The sequence below is a fragment of the Oratosquilla oratoria genome, chromosome 27, assembly GCF_046742065.1.
Source record: "Oratosquilla oratoria isolate Oo_2021 chromosome 27, ASM4674206v1, whole genome shotgun sequence".
Lineage (NCBI taxonomy): Eukaryota > Metazoa > Arthropoda > Malacostraca > Stomatopoda > Squillidae > Oratosquilla > Oratosquilla oratoria.
The window spans coordinates 12,086,977-12,106,399 of NC_134803.1; the positions used below are offsets into that span (position 1 = coordinate 12,086,977).

Genomic DNA, 19,423 nt, shown 5'->3' on the forward strand with positions numbered 1-19,423 from the left:
CCAATTAGGGGTGCAGTCCTGAGGGGATGACATTCAGTCGTCAACTTCAATTGTATTTCCTCCATTTTTTCACATAAGAGGAGCTGACAACAGGTGTCAGCTCCCCTCCTACTACTTTCAAGTGACAGAAACATTCCTACACTAATGCATCACAGACAACAGCCCAATATTTCTTCCCAGAGATCTATAGAATGCCAGCCACTATAGGACTGCAGGTTTCTAGTCAGTGAAACTCGAAGCAACCACTTTTATTATTTAATCCTGTGCTTCTTCCATATAAAAATAACATCTTTATTAGTTAGGGATCCCAAGAAACATGCTGTATGAAGAAATCATCTTTATTTTTCAAGTTGATAGCTTTATATCTAGTTTGGCAATTATAATGACAGAAAAAGGCAAGAAGTTTAAATACATAATCAATTATGCAGGAAAACTTTCTAAATAGCAACCCTGTGCACAATACAATGCACATCAGTCATGCAACTCTCCGCACCCATGTTCAGCTTCAACCCCAAAGCAAAGACACTGCCATACATGTCATTTCCCCCCTCTTGTTAAACATCTATGGCAAATGCCTTACTCACTTTAGCAGCAGCGTTGAGAACGTGTGTGGGAAAGGTGTGGTCAGTGGAGGTGGAGCTTGAAGAACTAACACTCTTAGGAGGAGAAGGAGAGCCCACGGAAGGAGACCCAACAAATGGTGCCCCAGTCTGATGTGAGGAGGAGTGCACGCATAAGCAATGGGCAAAAGGTGCGCAACAGATAAGCAAGATGACAGCTTCTAATTACTGACTAGATTTAAGTTTTCTGACGAGCAAATTATTAAACTGTTAGTGCACACACATTTCCTCAGTCCTATGGTTTGTTAGTCTTTAGAGGACTAAGACAATGTAATACTAAATCTCTTGTAAAAGAGCTAGTGCTAATCTGTTTTACAAAGAACACTATAATCTTTTTGACTTACCATTTCAAGGCCTTTAGAGTTAATGGAGCTTGACTTGGACTCTGTGTGCAGAGATTCATGAGACTCCATTATAATGTGAGGTGGGGAGACAGCAGGACTACTACTGCTGCTACTGTTTGTGCCACTGCTGCTGTAGCTACTACTGCTATTGCTGGCGGCTGTCTTGGAGCTGCTGAGGGGGTTACCTTTACGGGGAGTGCCTCCGCCAGAGGACATAACCCTATGAAACAAATACTTAATACTGTAGTCTTTTATGGAATGAAAATTGATATTCCTGAAATTCTATGGTAAATCCCAAAGGTTTGGACACATGGAAAGAATGAGGGGATGGAGAGGAGGGGGTCGCCAATTGAATGAAGCAGCCTTGCTGTGAATGTGCTGTGTCTTGCTACATTGCTTGACCCAGAGCAGTGGGCGATATGCAGGGATGATCCTTCATCCAGGAGGAGCCAAGATAAGAGAGAGGGAGGGAGGGGGTGAATGGGAGTGGAGTATGTGGGGATGGAATGGGTGGGAGTGGATTTTATGCCTTTGTTTTTTGGCTACCTCCCTTATAAGGGGGAAAAGCCATTGGTATATGTATGTAAATCCTTAACTGAGTACTACTTGATAGTTCAAAATTGTGAACAAAGACTAGCAAAATCTGGAGTTGTACAATTTGGCTACATGGAATGTAAACCAGTCTCTCATTGTATGCCTCCACATGTAAATTCATTTCAACAATTCCCCATTTTGTGCATTGAAAATTTAAAGTTATGAGAGTTGTGTGTGACAGAATGTGCAACATAGTTCATTCACTTGGTGCTAAACTCTCAAATGAGTCAGATGGGATAGCCTTCTATTAACAGCCTTCCTACCATGGCTGATAAAGCATATAAGATATTGAAAAAAATGGTAATACTGACATTGGAATAATGAAGTGGGTAATATGATAGGTATATTTAGAAGTGAGAAAGGAATGGGAAATATTGACAAAGAGGATCTGTTATACTTGGTGCATCGAAAACTGGCTGTTAGGGCGGAGCACGGGGATTCCCCGTGTTGCCACATATAATTATTTTATAATTTTATTTTATTTTGAATTTTATTTCATAATTTTATAATGTTGCCACATATAATTATATTCTAATTTTTTGTCACACACCACCACTGAGGTAAAAATCAAAGCAATGTTTCCTATACAAAGGTTTCGTTTCCTCGAGTCGTGGACATGGCATATGAGCGAGAGAGAGCTACATTGCCACTCCATCCCTTCTCTGGCCACACCCCCACACTGCATTCAGAAAGCATTGCATCCACATGCACGTTCTCGCCATGGAGATATATATATATATATATATATATATAATATATATATATATATATACATATATATATACATATATATATATATACATATATATATATACATATATATATATATATATAGAGAGAGAGAGAGAGAGAGAGAGAGAGAGAGAGAGAGAGAGAGACAGAGAGAGAGAGAGAGAGAGCGGGCGGGCGGGCGGGTGGGCGAGCCGTGTTATCTGTGGAGATGTGGCAACACTGGGAAATTCCCTAACTCCGCCTTAGTGACCATTTCTCGTTGCATCTACTATAGTGCAGAATAAAAGAACATCAAGAGAAAACAGCAAAAATTGACATGAATCAGTATTCAATATATGTTAGGAAATATAAATTTCCCCACAGATGTATGTAATTGTGAAATAAATTCCATACATATACCAACGTCTTTTTTCCCTTTACAAGGGAGGTAGCCAAAAACAAAGGCATATCCACATCCACCCATTTCATCCACATCCTCAACTCCCATTCAGCCCCCTCCCGCCCTCCTTTCTCGGCTCCTCTTGGATGTGTCATCCCTGCATCTCACCCACTGCCCTGGATCAGAAGCAGTGTAGCAAGACAGCACAACCACAGCAAGGACACTTCATTTGATCAGCAACCCCCCCCTCTTAGTCCCCTTATGCAGAAAAAGAGAAGACAGGGAGAAATCCCTTCTGGCTGCATCAAAATGTCATTCAAACATACTCCCTCACCCCCTCATCACCCATCCACTCCCTTCCATGCATCACTGCATCATCCATACACAACCATTCTCCACTCACCCCTACCTTGTCTTCTCCTGTCCTTCCTAAACAGACATTCCCCTTTCCCAATGCCCCTTTTACCCCATCCATCCATCTCATCCTTGGTCACCCCTTCATGTTCACTCCTTTCACCTCTGCCTTCTACACCTCTTTTACTAGTCTATCTTCACTCATTCTTTCCATGTGTCCAAACCATCTTAATACTCTTTCATCAACCCCATCTCCCAACTCCCTTTCCACCCCTGCTCTCCTCCTCACCTCCTCATTTCTCACTCTGTCCAGCCTAATAACCCTTATCATAATTCTCAGACATTTCATCTCAAACATATTTAAACTCTTCCTCTCTTATGTTCCCTGTTTCTGCCCCATACAGTGCTGTTGGCACAATTATAAATATAAAGAAGTAGAAATGGATTAAATTATGAACAATCATTTCAAATCAGTATTCACAACTGAAAGTTCACAAAATTGTGAAGAAATAGGAAGAACCCCCAATGAAGGAAATAACTGTGACACAGAAGGGAAAAAAAAAAAAAAAAAAAAAAAATGATATCAGAAAATCACACAGTCCAGATGGAATTGCAAATTGGATATTGAAAGAATGCATACAGGAGTTGATGGACAAAATATACAAGATAATTAAGTACTCACTCATAGAAGGAAAGGTACCACAGGACTGGAAAAATGCAAATATTGTACCAATATATAAAGGAGGGAACAAGGAAAATCCAACCAACTACAGACTGATCTCCCTTACAAGCACAATGACAAAAATATGTGAAAAAGTTATCAAAAGTAGATGGGTTAAACATCTAGAAGAAAAAAAATATATTGAATCCAAATCAATTTGGATTTAGACAAAGATGATCATGTACAACAAACTTGATCTGCTTCTATTCAAGACTAATAGAAATAATACAAGAAAGGGATGGATGAGCAGACTGTGCTTTTCTAATAGACCTACAAAAAGCATTTGATAAAGTGCCACACAAAAAACTAATAAGAAAAATAGAATCAATAGGTGGTATTAAAGGAAAATTATTGGAATGGATGAAAGACTGGGAGGAAAATGAGGGTAGTAATTAGAGACAAATATTCAACCTGGGAAGAAATGATAAGTGGTGTCCTACAAGGTTCAGTATTGGCTCCAATCATGTTTGCCATATATATAAATGACATGGACAAAGGAGTGGAATGTTATATGAACTTCTCAGCAGATGATGCAACAATACTAAAAGAAAGTACAGAGGAAGACTGAATCATTACAGATAGACCTAGACAAAATCTGGAAATGGAGTCAAAAGTGGGAAGTAAACTTTAATAACAAGAAGTATAGTATTATGGGGTTTGGAAAAAGTCAAAATAGAATATCGAGAAATTATAAAATTGGTGAAGAAGTAAAAAAAGTGAACTCAGAAAGAGACCTTGGAGTAATAGTCAGCAAAGACATGTCACCAGACAAACATATCAATAAAATAGTAGGAGAAACCTTCAACCTTCTAAGATCAATGAAAGCGACAATTGACTATTTGGATGAGGAAATAATTTAAAAAAATATTAGTTACAATAATACGACCAAAACTGGAGTAGGCAGCAACACTATAGACACCCAGTACTAAAAAGAATATAAAGAAATTAGAAAGAATACAAAGAGCAATGACAAAGATGGCACCAACTCTCTCCAAATTAACATACGAACAAAGACTGTCCAAATTGGAACTACCAACTCTGGAATAAAGACGAGAAAGAGAAGATCTATTGACTATTCATAGGATCATGAAAGGAATGGAAATCCTAGAGATGATTTATTAAAATGGGACAACGGAAAAACAAGAGGACATGAAAAGAAACTCAAAAAGGATAATTATAGAAGACATCTGAAAAAGAATAGCTTCCCACACAGAGTGGTGGATACCTGGAATAATTTAGGTAAGGAAAAAGTGTGTGCAAACACTATTCAAGATTTAAAAAAAAAAAAAAAAAAAAAAAAAAAAAAAAAAAAAAAAAAAAAAAAAAAAAAAAAAAAAAATTGCTGAGAGGTACAAAGATGGGTCACCATGAGCATTCCCTTCCTGTATAATACAACTAGGTAAAATACAATCTCCTCTTAGCATCTATTCCCAAATGTCTATTTTTATTACACTTTTTAATCGCCCAAAGGCATTTACTTGCTTCTCTCAATATATATTCTACCTCCACCACTTCTCCCTTTCCTGCCATATTCGCACCCAAGTATCTAAAGCTGTCCACTCCCTTTAGTCTCTCTCCCTAATACTCACTTCCAATTTGCTGCCACATTCTCCCCTTGTACATCTCATCGCCTTATTTTTACCCACATTGCTTTGTCATCCCACCATTCTCTACCTTTCCTTCTACTTCCTCCTGTCCTCCTTGTCCTACACACATCTTTACACACCTTGTGAGTCCCTCCTTGAACCATCCAATTTCCTCTTCCATTCCTAATTCTACTCTATCCTTCACTCCCTCCCACTCTTCTCTCAGCTTCCTCTTGTAAACCTTTTTCTTTGCTTTCTCATTTAATCAGTTTACTTTAAGCACCTCCCTACCTTATGTCCTTTTCCTCTTTCTCCATCTATCCTCCACTCTCATCTTACCTTCCACCAAAAAATGATCTGATATTCCTCTACTCTTTCCCTTTCAAACATGTACATACAAAACTCTTCCTACTTTTCTGGTTACCACTATATAGTCCATTAAAGCTTTGTCTACCATCCTTCCACCCACCACCATCTCCCATGTGTATTTATGCTCGACTTTCTTCCTAAATGCTATATTTGCTATCAACTCTCTTTCTAGACACATCTCCACCATCAAGTCTCCACTATGATTTCTTCCTAGAACTTCATACTTCCCAACCATTCCATTTATTGGTTCATTTCCTACCCTAGCACTACATTGACATTTCTCCCTAAGTTCTCTATAAACTCAAGAAAGAAATTAAAAGAATAAATAATCCAGACAACCATAAATCAAATAAGTATCCAATGGTAAAATCTAATAGCTAATTCTTCCCACTGAATAAGAATTCTAAAATCTTGGGGTATCACTTTTGATAGATGTCCTTTGGCCCATGCATCAAGGACTTTACAGAAAGCAATCAGGAGGGCAAGCACAGACCTAAAATTTACATACAACAAAGCAACAAGGATAATAATGGGATACACTAAAACCACCCAATGGAACACCTACACAGTGAAACCAAAGTCTTCCTTAAACAACTCTATATACCAAAAGGCCTCTTCCCTTTAAGGGAGGTAGCTTGCCAAGGCATGCACCCACTCTTCCCTCATTTATCTTAACTCCTAGAGATGAAAGGTCATCCCTGTCCCCTGTCCACTGCCTAGGTTTAGAAGTAATGCAGCAAAACACAGCACCTCCATAGGACCCAATTGCTGAAACTGGTTTATCCAAACCACATCATTACATGGCATGATATTTTGATGCAACCCAATGGGATTTCTACCTATCTTCTCTTTATCTACACGTGGGGACAGAGAGGGAGGACATCGATTAAGTGAAGCAGTCTTGCTTTGGATGTAGTGTGTCTTGCTACATTGCTTCTGATCCAGGGCAGTTGGTGTGATACAAAGATGACCTGTCATCCTTGAGGAGCCAAGTTGAGAGAGAGGAAAGGGTGGGAATAGGTATGTGCCTCTGACTTAGTTACTTCCCTTATAACAGTGGTTCTTAACCTGTGGGGAATTCCCCACTGGTGGGGAATGGCGGAGTTGCCAAGTGGGGAATGTGATAACTGTTACTTAAAAATCTAATATATGCAAACAAAAATTAAGGCCCGTAAAATGGCACAAAAAAGCAAAGCATATATTTACGTATTAACACTGCATGGGTTAAAATTTAATTTGTCAAAGACCAATGCTGTGGTGGGAAATGGAGAGTTGGCTCACTAAAAAGTGGGGAATTGGAGAAAAAAGGTTAAAAACCCCTCCCTTATAAGGAGAAAAAGGCTCTTGTTATATAGATAGCATTTGTAGAAAATGCCCCTCTCAATAAATACTTGTGGATAATTGTACACAATATTAAGTTCACTTCAAAAAATCTAAACAACTATGATGTGGTAGTTAATTCTAGTGATGGAGAATGAGAATTTTAAACAAATTTGAAATATTTCAACAATCTAATAATTCTAGTTTCTGGAATAGAATATCAATCATTCTAAAAATTAAAAATTTCTGTTTTTTTGAAGAAATGAAAAATAATTATATATTATCAACTCACTCTTTAAAGTTATTATTCTTGTTCTGTCACTCCTTCATTATATCACTCCTTTAACATAGACCCAACAGAACCCCTATGAATATATGACACCTTCCTTGTGAGTTCTGAAAGGCTGAGTAATATGGCTGCTGGAGGTTACATTACAATGAATGAGGTTAAAACCAAAAAACATACTTTACTGACAATCTTCTTGTTGATTTAAACAACTGCAATGTCCATTTCTATCAAAAGTCACATTTCTATACATTTTCCCTTACCCACAACCTTGAATTTCTAGCATGCTGTATCATTTAGGTGTATCCTTCTTTGAATTTACCATAATTCCTAATAGAAATAAATGTCAGATTAATTCAAGTCCGCAAGAAACTGTTAGAAAAATATATTTTTCTCAGAAAAAAGTTCATAGGACAAATAACGAATTTCTACCTTACAATTAATTGCTGATATGGGAGTAGTAAATGTGATTTAAAGCATATAGGTAAATACACATGAAAAACATTAAGTGATGAACAGGGCATTCAAACTAAACATGTATGGTACTGGCTTCCTTGACACCATAAAAAAAAATTGGGTAAAATTCAAGAAAAATGCAAGCATGGATATTTAACATGAAACTTACATTGTCCAATATCTCCTAACCTAACCTATCCAGTAAAAATCAAGAAGCATGCAAACATGAATATCTTGCATGAAACTTTTCTCCAATAAATCCGACCCTAACATAACCATTCCATACAAAAAATAAACTTTCCAATTGTAAAAAACAAAAAGTAGAAAATGTGTTTGTGTGATATTGAAATAGAACCACCTAACTTAACTAGTCCATGGAAGAAGAAAAAAAAAAAAAAAAAAAAAAAAAAAAAAAAACATACATACATATACCAAGGTTTTTTCCCCCTTACAAGGGAGGTAGCCAGAAAGGAAAGACATAAAATCATTCCCACCCATTCCATCCCTGAATACACTCCACACCCCTCCACCCTCCCTCTTATCTTAGCACCTCCTGGATGACAGGTCATCCCTGCACCCTGTCCACTGCCCTGGGTCAGAAGCAGTGTCGCAAGACACAGCACATCCACAGCAAGGCCGCTTCATTAAATCGGCGACCCCCCCCTCTCCGTCCCCCCATGCATAAAAGAAGACGGGGAGAAATCCCTTCGGGCTGCGTCAAAATTTGCTCACACATACTACCTCATCCCCCCATCCCCCCACCCATTCCACCTCCTGGATCACATCATCATCCATATACAACCATTCTCCATTCACCCCTGTCTTCTGTCCTCTCCCATCCTTCCTCAACAGACATTCCCCTCTTCCCCAAAGCCCCCTTAACCCCATCCATCCACCTCATCCTAGGACGTCCCCTCATGTTCACTCCCTCCACATCTGCCTTCCATACCTCTTTTACTAGTCTTTCTTCACTCATCCTTTCCATGTGTCCAAACCATCCTAATACTCTTTCATCAACCCTATCTCCCAGCTCCCTTTCCACCCCCGTACTCCTCCTCACCTCCTCATTTCTCACTCTATCTAGCCTAGTAACCCCCATCATACTTCTCAGACACCTCATCTCAAACACATTCAAACTCCTTCTCTCTTCCTCTCTTATGTTCCATGTTTCTGCCCCATACAGTGCTCTTGGCACAATCACTCCTTCACACACGCTCATCGAAGCAACACCGCTCGTCGTCGCGCGACCAAGAAGAAGAGGATTTACGACGAAAAAGGAAAACCTGGTTTGTACTGTAGGGGTGGGGAGTGAACGTGAGTGCCCGAAATGGTATCTATGCAGTGCTAGTTAATTGTGTTAACTCGAAATTAGCAAAAATGAATGAAAACGACTCGAAAGCCAGTTGCGAATCAGAGCCATCTGGAGGCAATCCACTGAACCGCGATGTAAACAATAAACAAAGCACCACGTGTTACGACAATGATTTCTTAGGGTTTGGTAAGTACGAAAGAAAGAACTTAAGTAGATTATTAGAGATAGAGAGAGAGATGAGCAAAAATAGGACTCGGTGGGAAAATGAAATCATGGACTTAAGAAAAGAGGTCATTGGTTTAATTGATTGTTTATCTAAGACTAACCATGAAATTTCTGACCTGAAAAAAGCTAACTTGGATCTTACAAACGAAATTAAAGAAATGAAAAGAGACATAAATGAACTGAAGAATGATAATGAAAAGAAGAAAACTAATGATAATAATAGCGAAAATCTAAAGCAGGAAGTGAACAACAAATTCCAAGAATTGACACAAAAGATCGAAGAAAACTTAGGTGGGGACAGTATCCAGGAAATTAAGAAGTGGAAAGAAAATATTGAAAATAAAGAAATTGCTTTCAAAGAAATAGTCAAGCAGCAAATGCAAGATAATGCAAAAGACACAATCATTCAAGTGATTAACGAAAAAGCAAATTGGGTCAGGGACACAGTAGATAGGAAGAAATGTATTGTGGTTTATGGGCTTAAAGAAAAACAAGGATTGGCGAGGTACATGAGAGAAAAAGAAGAAAAAGAGACAGCAGTAGAAATCCTTAATGAAATTCAGGGGGGAGATAGTGATTCAGGCACAGACTTAGAAGAGACTTACAGAATTGGTCGCTATACTAAGGATAGGAATCGACCTCTAAAGATAAAACTAAGGTCACAAGTGGTAGTAGAAGACATATTTGAAAAAGTAGGTAACTTGGCAAAGAGTGAAAAATACAATAAGATATGGATAAAAAGAGAAATGAGTACTGAGGAATTAGAAAAAGAAAGGGCGCTAAGAGAAGAAGCAAAGGAAAAAAAACTTGAAAAGATCAGAGACAGAATGCAAAGAATTCCAATGGAGAGTAATAGACTTGAGATTAAGACAATGGCGCTTCAAAACGAACAAAACAAGGGAAGAAGAAACCAGGGAGAAGGAAGAAAATTAAAAGTGGCCTATACCAACATTGACGGACTAATTTCGGGACTGAACGAACTCAATGATTATCTGTTAGAAGCAAAACCAGACATAATGGGAATTGTAGAGACTAAACTAAGAGGTGAAATACCATCCACTGTTATCGGACAAGGTTTATACAACTACTGGATAAAAAACAGGGACAAGAAACAGGGAGGGGGAATCATGTTCTTGGCCAAGAAAGACCTAAAGGTGACAAAAATTGCAGAGGGCAAAGGTAATGCTGAATTGATCATGATAAAAGTCGAAGGCAAGAATATGAAAAGTAGAAAGTTTGTGGTGACTTATGTGCCTCCAAAAACAAGCGCTTGGAAAGAAATTGAACATAAAAAAATGCTAGATGACACAAGAAAATCACTCAATGAGATATTAATGGGTAAGGGTAATCTGGTAGTTATGGGGGACTTCAATTGCAAAGAAATTTGTTGGGACAGCATGACAGTGCAAGGAGGAGATGACTCGTGGGGCAATGTACTGCTAGATATGACCATGGAGTACACAATGACCCAATGGGTCCATGAAAACACAAGGTACAGAAATAATGAAGAGCCATCGAAACTAGATCTAATATTTACAACAGAGCCTGAAATAGTGCATAAAGTCCAGTATGAGACACCAATTGGAAAGAGTGACCATGTACTCACCGAAACTATACTAAAGGAAGAAATAGACATAGAGAGGAACGAAAAGCATAGGAAAGGAAGACTGAGGTACAACAAAACAGACTTTACAAAACTAAAGACATTCTTCCGGAATGCAAACTGAGAAATATTTTACAGGGAAGAAACAGCAGTGGAAGAGAAATGGAATATATTGATGGAAAACTACAATGAAGGGGTAAACAGGCATGTACCAAGACAAAAGCGAGAGAGAGAGTACATTAAATGTTGGTTCAACAAAAGATGTAGTGAGGCAAAAGACAGAAGGGACAAAGCTTGGAAAAAGTGGAGAAAAGACAAAAAACAAAGCAAATGGCAAATTTATGTTAACTATAGAAATGAGTATGTTAATGTGAGAAGAGAGGAGAAAAGGAACCATGAGAAGGATATTATAGACAAATGCAAAGAGCAACCCAAACTATTCTATCGGTATGTGAATGGTAAACTTAAAAACAAACAGGAATTGGTGAAACTATGCCAAGGAATCATTGAATACACAGAAGATTTAGAGATGGCCGAAGTCATGAACAATCACTTTAAATCTGTTTTCACCAGAGAGAAAATACCGAATTGTGACATAGACAAAAACAAGAAATCTCCCCTCATGAATGAGTTTACAGCATCACTAAAGGAAATATCAGAACATTTATCAAGGCTGGATGTCAGAAAATCACATGGCCCGGATGGTATTGCAAATTGGATTCTAAAGGAGTGCAAAGAAGAACTAACAGACAAAATACATCTTAATAAACAGCTCACTCAAAGAAGGAAAGATACCCGAGGACTGGAAAAACGCTAACATTGTACCAATACACAAAGGAGGAAACAAAGAAGAACCCACCAACTATAGGCCAGTATCACTAACAAGCACCATTGCCAAAATTTGTGAGAAAATAATCAAGAATAGATGGGTAAAACATCTGGAAGACAATGACATATTAAACCCAAGACAATTCGGATTCAGACAAGGAAGATCATGCTCCACAAACTTAATATGCTTTTACTCAAGACTAATAGACATAGTGCAAGAAAGAAATGGATGGGCTGATTGTGCATTCCTAGACTTGCAAAAAGCCTTTGACAAAGTACCACACAGAAAACTACTAAAAAAACTGGAACACATAGGAGGAATACAGGGAAACCTACTAAAATGGATAGAGGACTTTCTGACTGGTAGAAAGATGAGAGTAGTGCTCAGAGAAAAATATTCAGACTGGAAAGAGGTGATCAGTGGAGTACCGCAAGGATCTGTGCTGGCACCAATAATGTTTGCTATCTATATGAATGACATGGATGAGGACGTGAACTGCTACATGAGCTTCTTTGCCGATGACGCCAAACTGCTAAGGAAAATAGAAACTGATGAGGACTGTGAAGCACTGCAAGAAGACCTAAATAGGGTATGGAACTGGAGTCAGAAATGGGAAGTGGACTTTAATACGAAGAAGTGTAGCATAATGGAGTTTGGAAAAAGCAAAAACAGAATATCAGGAAAATATACAATTGGAACCAAAGAAGTAAAGAAAGTAGGATCCGAAAAAGATTTGGGAGTAATTATCACGAACGACTTGTCCTATGATATACAGATTAACAAAATTGTCGGGGAGACTTACAACTTGCTAAGATCAATAAAAGTGGCGTTTACATACTTGGACGAAGACATGATGAAAAAAATATTGGTTACATTGATAAGGCCTAGATTAGAGTATGCAGCGACATTGTGGTCCCCCAGTACCAAAAAGAATATAAAGAAAATAGAAAGAATCCAAAGAGCAGCTACAAAAATGGCACCTGCACTTGCAAACCTATCATACGAAGAGAGATTGGCTAAACTGGAGTTACCGACACTGGAGCAAAGAAGAGAGAGAGGTGACCTATTGACCATCTACAGAATCATGAAAGGCACAGAGGTACTCGATAGTGAGAATTTACTTAACTGGGACAAAAGAAACACAAGAGGACATGGAAAGAAAATAAAAAAACATAGCTATAGAAGAGAACTGAAGAAAAACAGTTTTCCTCATAGAGTTTTGGACACTTGGAACAAACTGGACAATGAAATAGTATGCGCAAAAACCATTCATGAGTTTAAAAACAAACTAGACACTGCAAGATACAAAGGCGGGACAACACGAGCATAGCTCCCCTTCCCGCAAAATACAACTAGGTAAATACAACTAGGTAAATACAGTCTCCTCTTAGCATCCATTCCCAAATGTCTATTCCTCATTACACTCTTCAATCCACCAAGGCATTTACTTGCTTCTCTCAATCTACATTCTACCTCCACCTTCACTCCACCTTTTCCTGCCACATTTGCACCCAAGTATCTAAAACTATCCACTTCCTCCAGTCGCTCTCCCTTAATACTCACTTCCAGTCTACTGCCACTTTCACCCCTTGTACATCTCATCACCTTACTTTTACCCACATTTATCTTTAGCTTTCTTCTATCACATACTCTCCCAAACTCTGTTACCAACTTCCTCAATCCCTCCTCCGATCCTGCCACAAGCGCAGTGTCATCAGCAAACAACAGCTGGCTCACCTCCCACTTTTCTCCATTTTCTTTAACCATCTCCAATCCCTGACCCACTACCCTTGCATTTACCTCTCGCACTACCCCCATCCATGTATAAGTTGAACAGCCAGGGCGACATAACACATCCTTGATGAGGTCCCACCTTTACCTCGAACCACACTCTCTCTCCATTTCTAATCCTAAAGCAAGCTCTACTACTCTCATTAAAACTCTTGACAGCTCCAAGAAGCTTTTCTCCTATCCCATATATCTGCAGTACCTCCCACAGTGTCTTTCTGTCTACACTATCGTAAGCCTTTTCCAGATCCATAAAAGCCAAAAAAACATCCTTCCCCTTTCCTATACCTTTCTCACATATTTGTCTTACCACAAAGATCTGATCTACACAACCTCTACCTGTCCTGAATCCACACTGTTCCTCACAAATTACTCCCACTGTTCCTCTCCTAATCCTCTCAATCAAGATCCTCCCATAGGCCTTCCCAAATACACTTAACAAGCTAATCCCTCTGAAAGTACTACATTCACACTTGTCCCCTTTTCCCTTGTAAAGTGGAACTATACAGGCACTCCTCCAGTCCTCCGGCACTCTACCCTCTCTCCAACAAACATTAAATAACCTCACCACCCAGTCCACCATCACTGTACTTCCTTTTTTTAGACATTCTGCATGGCATCCATCCAGACCAGGTGCCTTACCTGCTTTCATCATCTTAACAACTGCCTTCACTTCATCCTTCCTTATTTCTCATCCATTTTCCTCATTCATCACTCTCATTTTCTTAGCATTTCCCACTGCAGCTATCTTTCTCTCCCTATCCTCCTTCACATTTAGCAACTCCCTAAAATATTCTGCCCATCTTCCCCTTACTGCCTTCTCTTCCATTATCATCTCTCCATCTGCACCTTTTACCTTTTCTTCTCTACTTGATTCACCTCCTCTTCCTCTCTTAATTTCTTTCCAAAACATCTTTTTATTACTTTCAAAATTTTCTGTCATACTCCTACCCCACTTCACATCTGCTCTCCTCTTTGCCTCCTTTACCTTTTGCTTTACTTCTCTTTTCTTTTCTTTGTACCTCTCATATGACTCCCTCATCCTATTTTGTAACCAATCTGTGAAAGCTCGCTTCTTCTCTTCTACAATATTCTTTGTTTCCTCATCCCACCATTCACTACCCATCCTTCTATTTCCTCCTGTCCTTCTTGTTCCACACACCATCCTTGCACACTTTGTGAAAAACAAACAAAAAATACATAAGAATGAAGGATACTGCAAGAGACCATAAGGCCTACACAAGGCAGCTCCATATCCATCACCACCTGTCATCCCCATCCATAAAGTTGTCTACGTTTCTTAAAACAACTGATAGTTTCAGCACTCACTACATGGTTACTAAGTCTATTCCATTCGTTGACCACCCTATTAGTAAACCAATTCTTGCCTCTTTCCTTCTTAAATCTAAATCTGTCCAGTTTAAATCCATTACTGCAAGTCCTTCCCTGTTGTTTTAGTATGATGACCTTGCTTGCATCACCCTTGATCCACTTGAACTTCTCTATTGGATCACCCTGCACTCTGCATCTTTCCAGAGAGTGTAAGTTAAGGTGCCTAAGCCTCTCCTCATAAGGCAAATTTCTGAGTCCATGTACAGTGAGTCCTCTTTATATGGTAATTCTTTATCTGGTAAATTCACAGTTACGGTATTTGGTAATTACTACCTCGATTCTATTTATGGTAAGAAAAATTCATAGATACGGTATCTGCTCGTGTTTTGAAGAGGAAAGAGCAGGGAGAAGGTATGTCTGCCATATTCTATTATTAAATGTTATAATGGGTTTGGTATACAGTAATTTCAATTTGCAGTAAGGTTTTCAGGAACACATATGTACCGTATAACGAGGACTTGATGTATCATTTTGGTTATTCTTCTCTGTACTGATTCTAGTGAATTGATATCCATTATATAGGACGGAGACCAAAACTGTACCGCATAGTCAAGGATGGGTCTAACTATCGCTAGAGTTCGATAATTACCTCTGCACTTCTATTCATTACTGTCCTAGCAATGAAACCTAATGCTCTGTTAGCTTTATTCATAGCACTAATGCACTGTTTCCTAGTTTTAACCCCTTCGATACGATGACGCCTACGTAGGCGTCATGAGGAGCAAGTGGGTACACGAGGATGCCAATGTCGGCATCTTGATTATATATATTGTAGTTGTACCTGCGTGACCCCCCCATACTCTGTAAACTGGCTTCATCATATTTTCTCTGGTTATCAAAATTCACGGGTGAGAGAAAACGAGCAATACAGTGGTAACTTTATTTTTCATAATGCGAGTATTATGACGCAACATCGCACATCTGGCAGCTAATGCTGCCCGCAAGATTTTGGCCGAGAGTGAAGGGGTTAATGTCCGGACTCACTAGAACTCCCAAGTCTCTCTCGCACTCAATTTTCTCTAAAACTGTGTTATCTAAGCTGTATCTATTTACTGGGTTGTGCAGCCCTGTTTAATATGCTACACAAAATTAAAATTAAATATTTTGTAAATTATAATACATCAATGTAATAAATATTTTTCTTGGTAGAAATCAATATCAGAAAACTTTGCTAAAACCGATACAGAAATGAATGAAGTCGCTTCAACTCCTTTGGATCCCATATCTATTTATAGATTCGGAGGTCATAGACAATGACGACCCTGATGACCCCTACAATTACAAGTACCGCAATACTAAATGCAGGTTAGGTTAGGTTAGAATAGATGAATTTATCATACTGTACAGTGGAACCCCGCCATTCATCTGCCTCTCTACTCGTACAACACGTTATTCATCCAACTTGTTCAAGTAAAATTCAACTCATCATTCGTACACCCCGCAATTTGGACAACGTCACCTTGTCACTGGCCACGCCACGCGGTCTCTTCAGCTCAGTCTCGTGCTAGCTTCTGTATGCTACGCATCATCCACGCAAGCTTTGTGAAACTTTGTGCTACTTTATTGCTATTTTTTTTTTATCTTTATTAAAAATAGTGCAGCCAAGGGTCCAAAAAAAGATTAGTGATTCAACCAAGCCTAAAAGGAAAGCAGTGAGAACAACAATTGAATTGAAAAAAGAACTCATTGCAAAATTTGAAAGTGGAACTCGTATCTCTGACCTGGCAACTCAATATGGCATGGCGAAATCAACCATATTTTCTATACTGAAAAATAAAGACATAATAAAAGAGGCTTATGTGGCAAAAGGCGTGACCATTCTTGCTGTGAACAGGTCACCTATAATTGAACAAGTGGAAAAACTTTTGCTAGTTTGGATTAACAAAAAACAACTTGCTGGTGAAAGCATTTCTGAAACAATAATTTGTGGAAAAACAAAGCAGTTGCATGATGACCTTAAGCGAGACAGCCCTGGAACAAGTGCGCAAAGTCATGAATTTAAAGCAAGTAGGGGTGGTTTGATCAATTTAAGAAGCGAAGTGGCATTCACAGTGTTGTTAGGCATGGAGAAGCTGCCAGTGCAAACAAAGATGCTGCTGAAAAGTTTGTTGGGGAATTTAAAAACTTTTAAAGAGTGAGGGATTTACTCCTCACCAAGTTTTTAATTGTGACGAAACTGGCCTCTTCTGGAAGAAGATGCCTAAGAGGACCTACATCACAAAAGAGGAGAAATCATTGCCAGGACACAAGCCTATGAAGGACAGGCTTACACTCTTGTTGCATGTTGATGCTAGTGGGGACCTCAAAATTAAACCTTTGCTTGTCTACCACTCAGAAAACCCAAGAGTGTTCAAGAAAAATGATGTTATAAAAAGTAAACTCAGTGTAATGTGGAGGGCTAACAGTAAGGCTTGGGTAACAAGGCAGTTCTTCACCGAGTGGATGTATGAAGTGTTTGCCCCGAGTGGATGTATGAAGTGTTTGCCCCGAGTGGATGTATGAAGTGTTTGCCCCGAGTGGATGTATGAAGTGTTTGCCCCGAGTGTGAAAAAATATCTAGAGCAGAAAAATTTACCATTCAAGGCCCTTCTGGTAATGGACAATGCTCCTGCTCACCCTCCAGGCTTGGAGGAAGATCTGGTGGGTGAATACAGCTTCATCCAAGTGAGGTTTTTGCCCCCTAATACCACTCCTCTAATCCAGCCCATGGATCAGCAGATCATTTCAAACTTCAAAAAGCTTTACACAAATGCACTTTTTCAAAGGTGCTTTGAAGTGACCTCTGACACAGAACTAACCCTCAGGGACTTTTGGAAGAACCATTTCAATATCCTTCATTGTTTGAGGATAATAGACAAAGCCTGGGGGGAAGTTTCTTTCAGGACAATGAACTCTGCCTGGAAGAATCTGTGGCAGCCAGAGACTTTGAAGGCTTTGACACAGAGCCTGTAGTGGTGGATGATATTGTGTCTCTGGGGAAGTCCATGGGATTGGATGTAGACAGTGATGATGTGGAGGAGTTAGTCGAAGACCACAGAAATGAGCTGACAATTGAAGAACTCCAAGAACTGCACAGGAAGCAGCAAGAAGAAGTGGTTGAAGAACTTTCTTCAGAGGAGGAAGAAAGTAGTAAGGGAAGCATTTCCACTGCAGAAATTAAAGAACTATCTTATCACTGGGAAAAAACACAGAGAATGGTGGAAAAATGGCATCCTAACACTGCTGTGATCAACAGGAGCATCAATTTGTTCAATGACAATGTTACTGACCATTTTAGAAAAATTCCGAAAAATCGTCAAAGACAGGCAACATTGGACAGGTTTTTAAAGAAAAAATCCCAAGATTCTTCTTGTGCAAAAAGACAGAAAAAAGAAAGAACACCAGAAAGAGAGAAAACACCTGAAGGGATGTTACCTGATGTTTATATGGAAGGTGACTCCTCTTCCAAACTGTAACATCAACATCCCTCCTCCTCCTCTCCACCTTCCACCTATGCCATCAGCTCACCTCAGTGCAGGTAAAGTGCGGTTAAATTTTTATTTATTTCATGTACAGCACTGTATATTTATTGTTTTTCATAGTTTTTATGTATTTCATGCTTAAAACATTATTACAAGGGTTTAAATAAGCAATCATCTGAGGGTCTGGAATAGATTAATCCAATTTACATTATGTCTTATGGGAAAAAATTATTCGCCATTCGTACAAACCGCTATTCGCACAGCCTCCTGGAATGGATTGTGTACGAATAGTGAGGTTCCACTGTACTTTAATTTCTTCAGCCTCTGCCTCTACTAAAACAAGGATGGCGTCTCAAACGACCAAAGTGGTTCTGTTTGTTTATTTATAGGTTTTAGCAACAATTTCTATTATTAATTTCTGCCAAGAATAACATATTATATTAGTGCATAATAATTTACAAAATTACTTAATTTTACAAGTACCCTAAGGTACTTCACTCCGGGCCAAAATCTCGCGGGCAGCATTATCTGCCAGACGTACGATGTGTCGTAATGATACTCGCATCATAAAATATAGTCACCGCTTATATCGATCGCTATCTCCTTCACCCGTGAATTTTGATAACCATAGAAAATGTGATGAAGACAGTTTAGAGAGTATGTCATTATGCAGGGGCAACTACAATAAATATAATCAAGACGCCGATATGGCAGCCCCGCATATCCACTTGCTCCTCATGCCGCCTACGTATGCGGCACCATATGGAAGTGGTTAATGTGCGTGGATGTGGTACAGATGAGAGTAAAAGGGAAGAGATAGGCAGTATGTTTGTGAGAAGAAAGATGGATGTGCTGGCTTTGAGTGAAACTAAAATGAAAGGAAAGGGCAAATGTGAGTATGGGAGTGTAGCTGGGAGGTACTCAAGAGTGATGAGGGGATGAGGGAGAGAAGGGGTGGCTATACTAATAAGTGAAGAGATAAGTAAGCGGGTAGTGGAGTGGAAGGTTTCATCAAGGTTGATGTGGATGAAGACAAAGCTGGGAAGGGAGAT

The 19,423-nt window shown here is 39.1% G+C and overlaps 1 protein-coding gene across 4 annotated transcripts in view; it reads right to left on the bottom strand.

Annotated features, from left to right (window-relative positions):
* The window catches only part of mtm (phosphatidylinositol-3-phosphate phosphatase), a 161,383-nt gene that overhangs the window by 116,362 nt on the left and 25,598 nt on the right, over window positions 1-19,423 (bottom strand). For 2 of the 4 annotated variants that reach the window (XM_076210222.1, XM_076210224.1), the window contains exons 3-4: window positions 965-1,184; window positions 585-710 (exon numbers count right to left, since the gene is read on the bottom strand). The exons of 1 other annotated variant lie outside the window; for it this stretch is intronic. In XM_076210222.1, coding sequence (XP_076066337.1) covers window positions 585-710; window positions 965-1,180 — 342 coding nt within the window. In that variant the 5' untranslated portion in view covers window positions 1,181-1,184. The remainder of the gene's footprint in view (window positions 1-584; window positions 711-964; window positions 1,185-19,423) is intronic. One more of the 4 variants, XM_076210223.1, reaches the window with a different exon arrangement.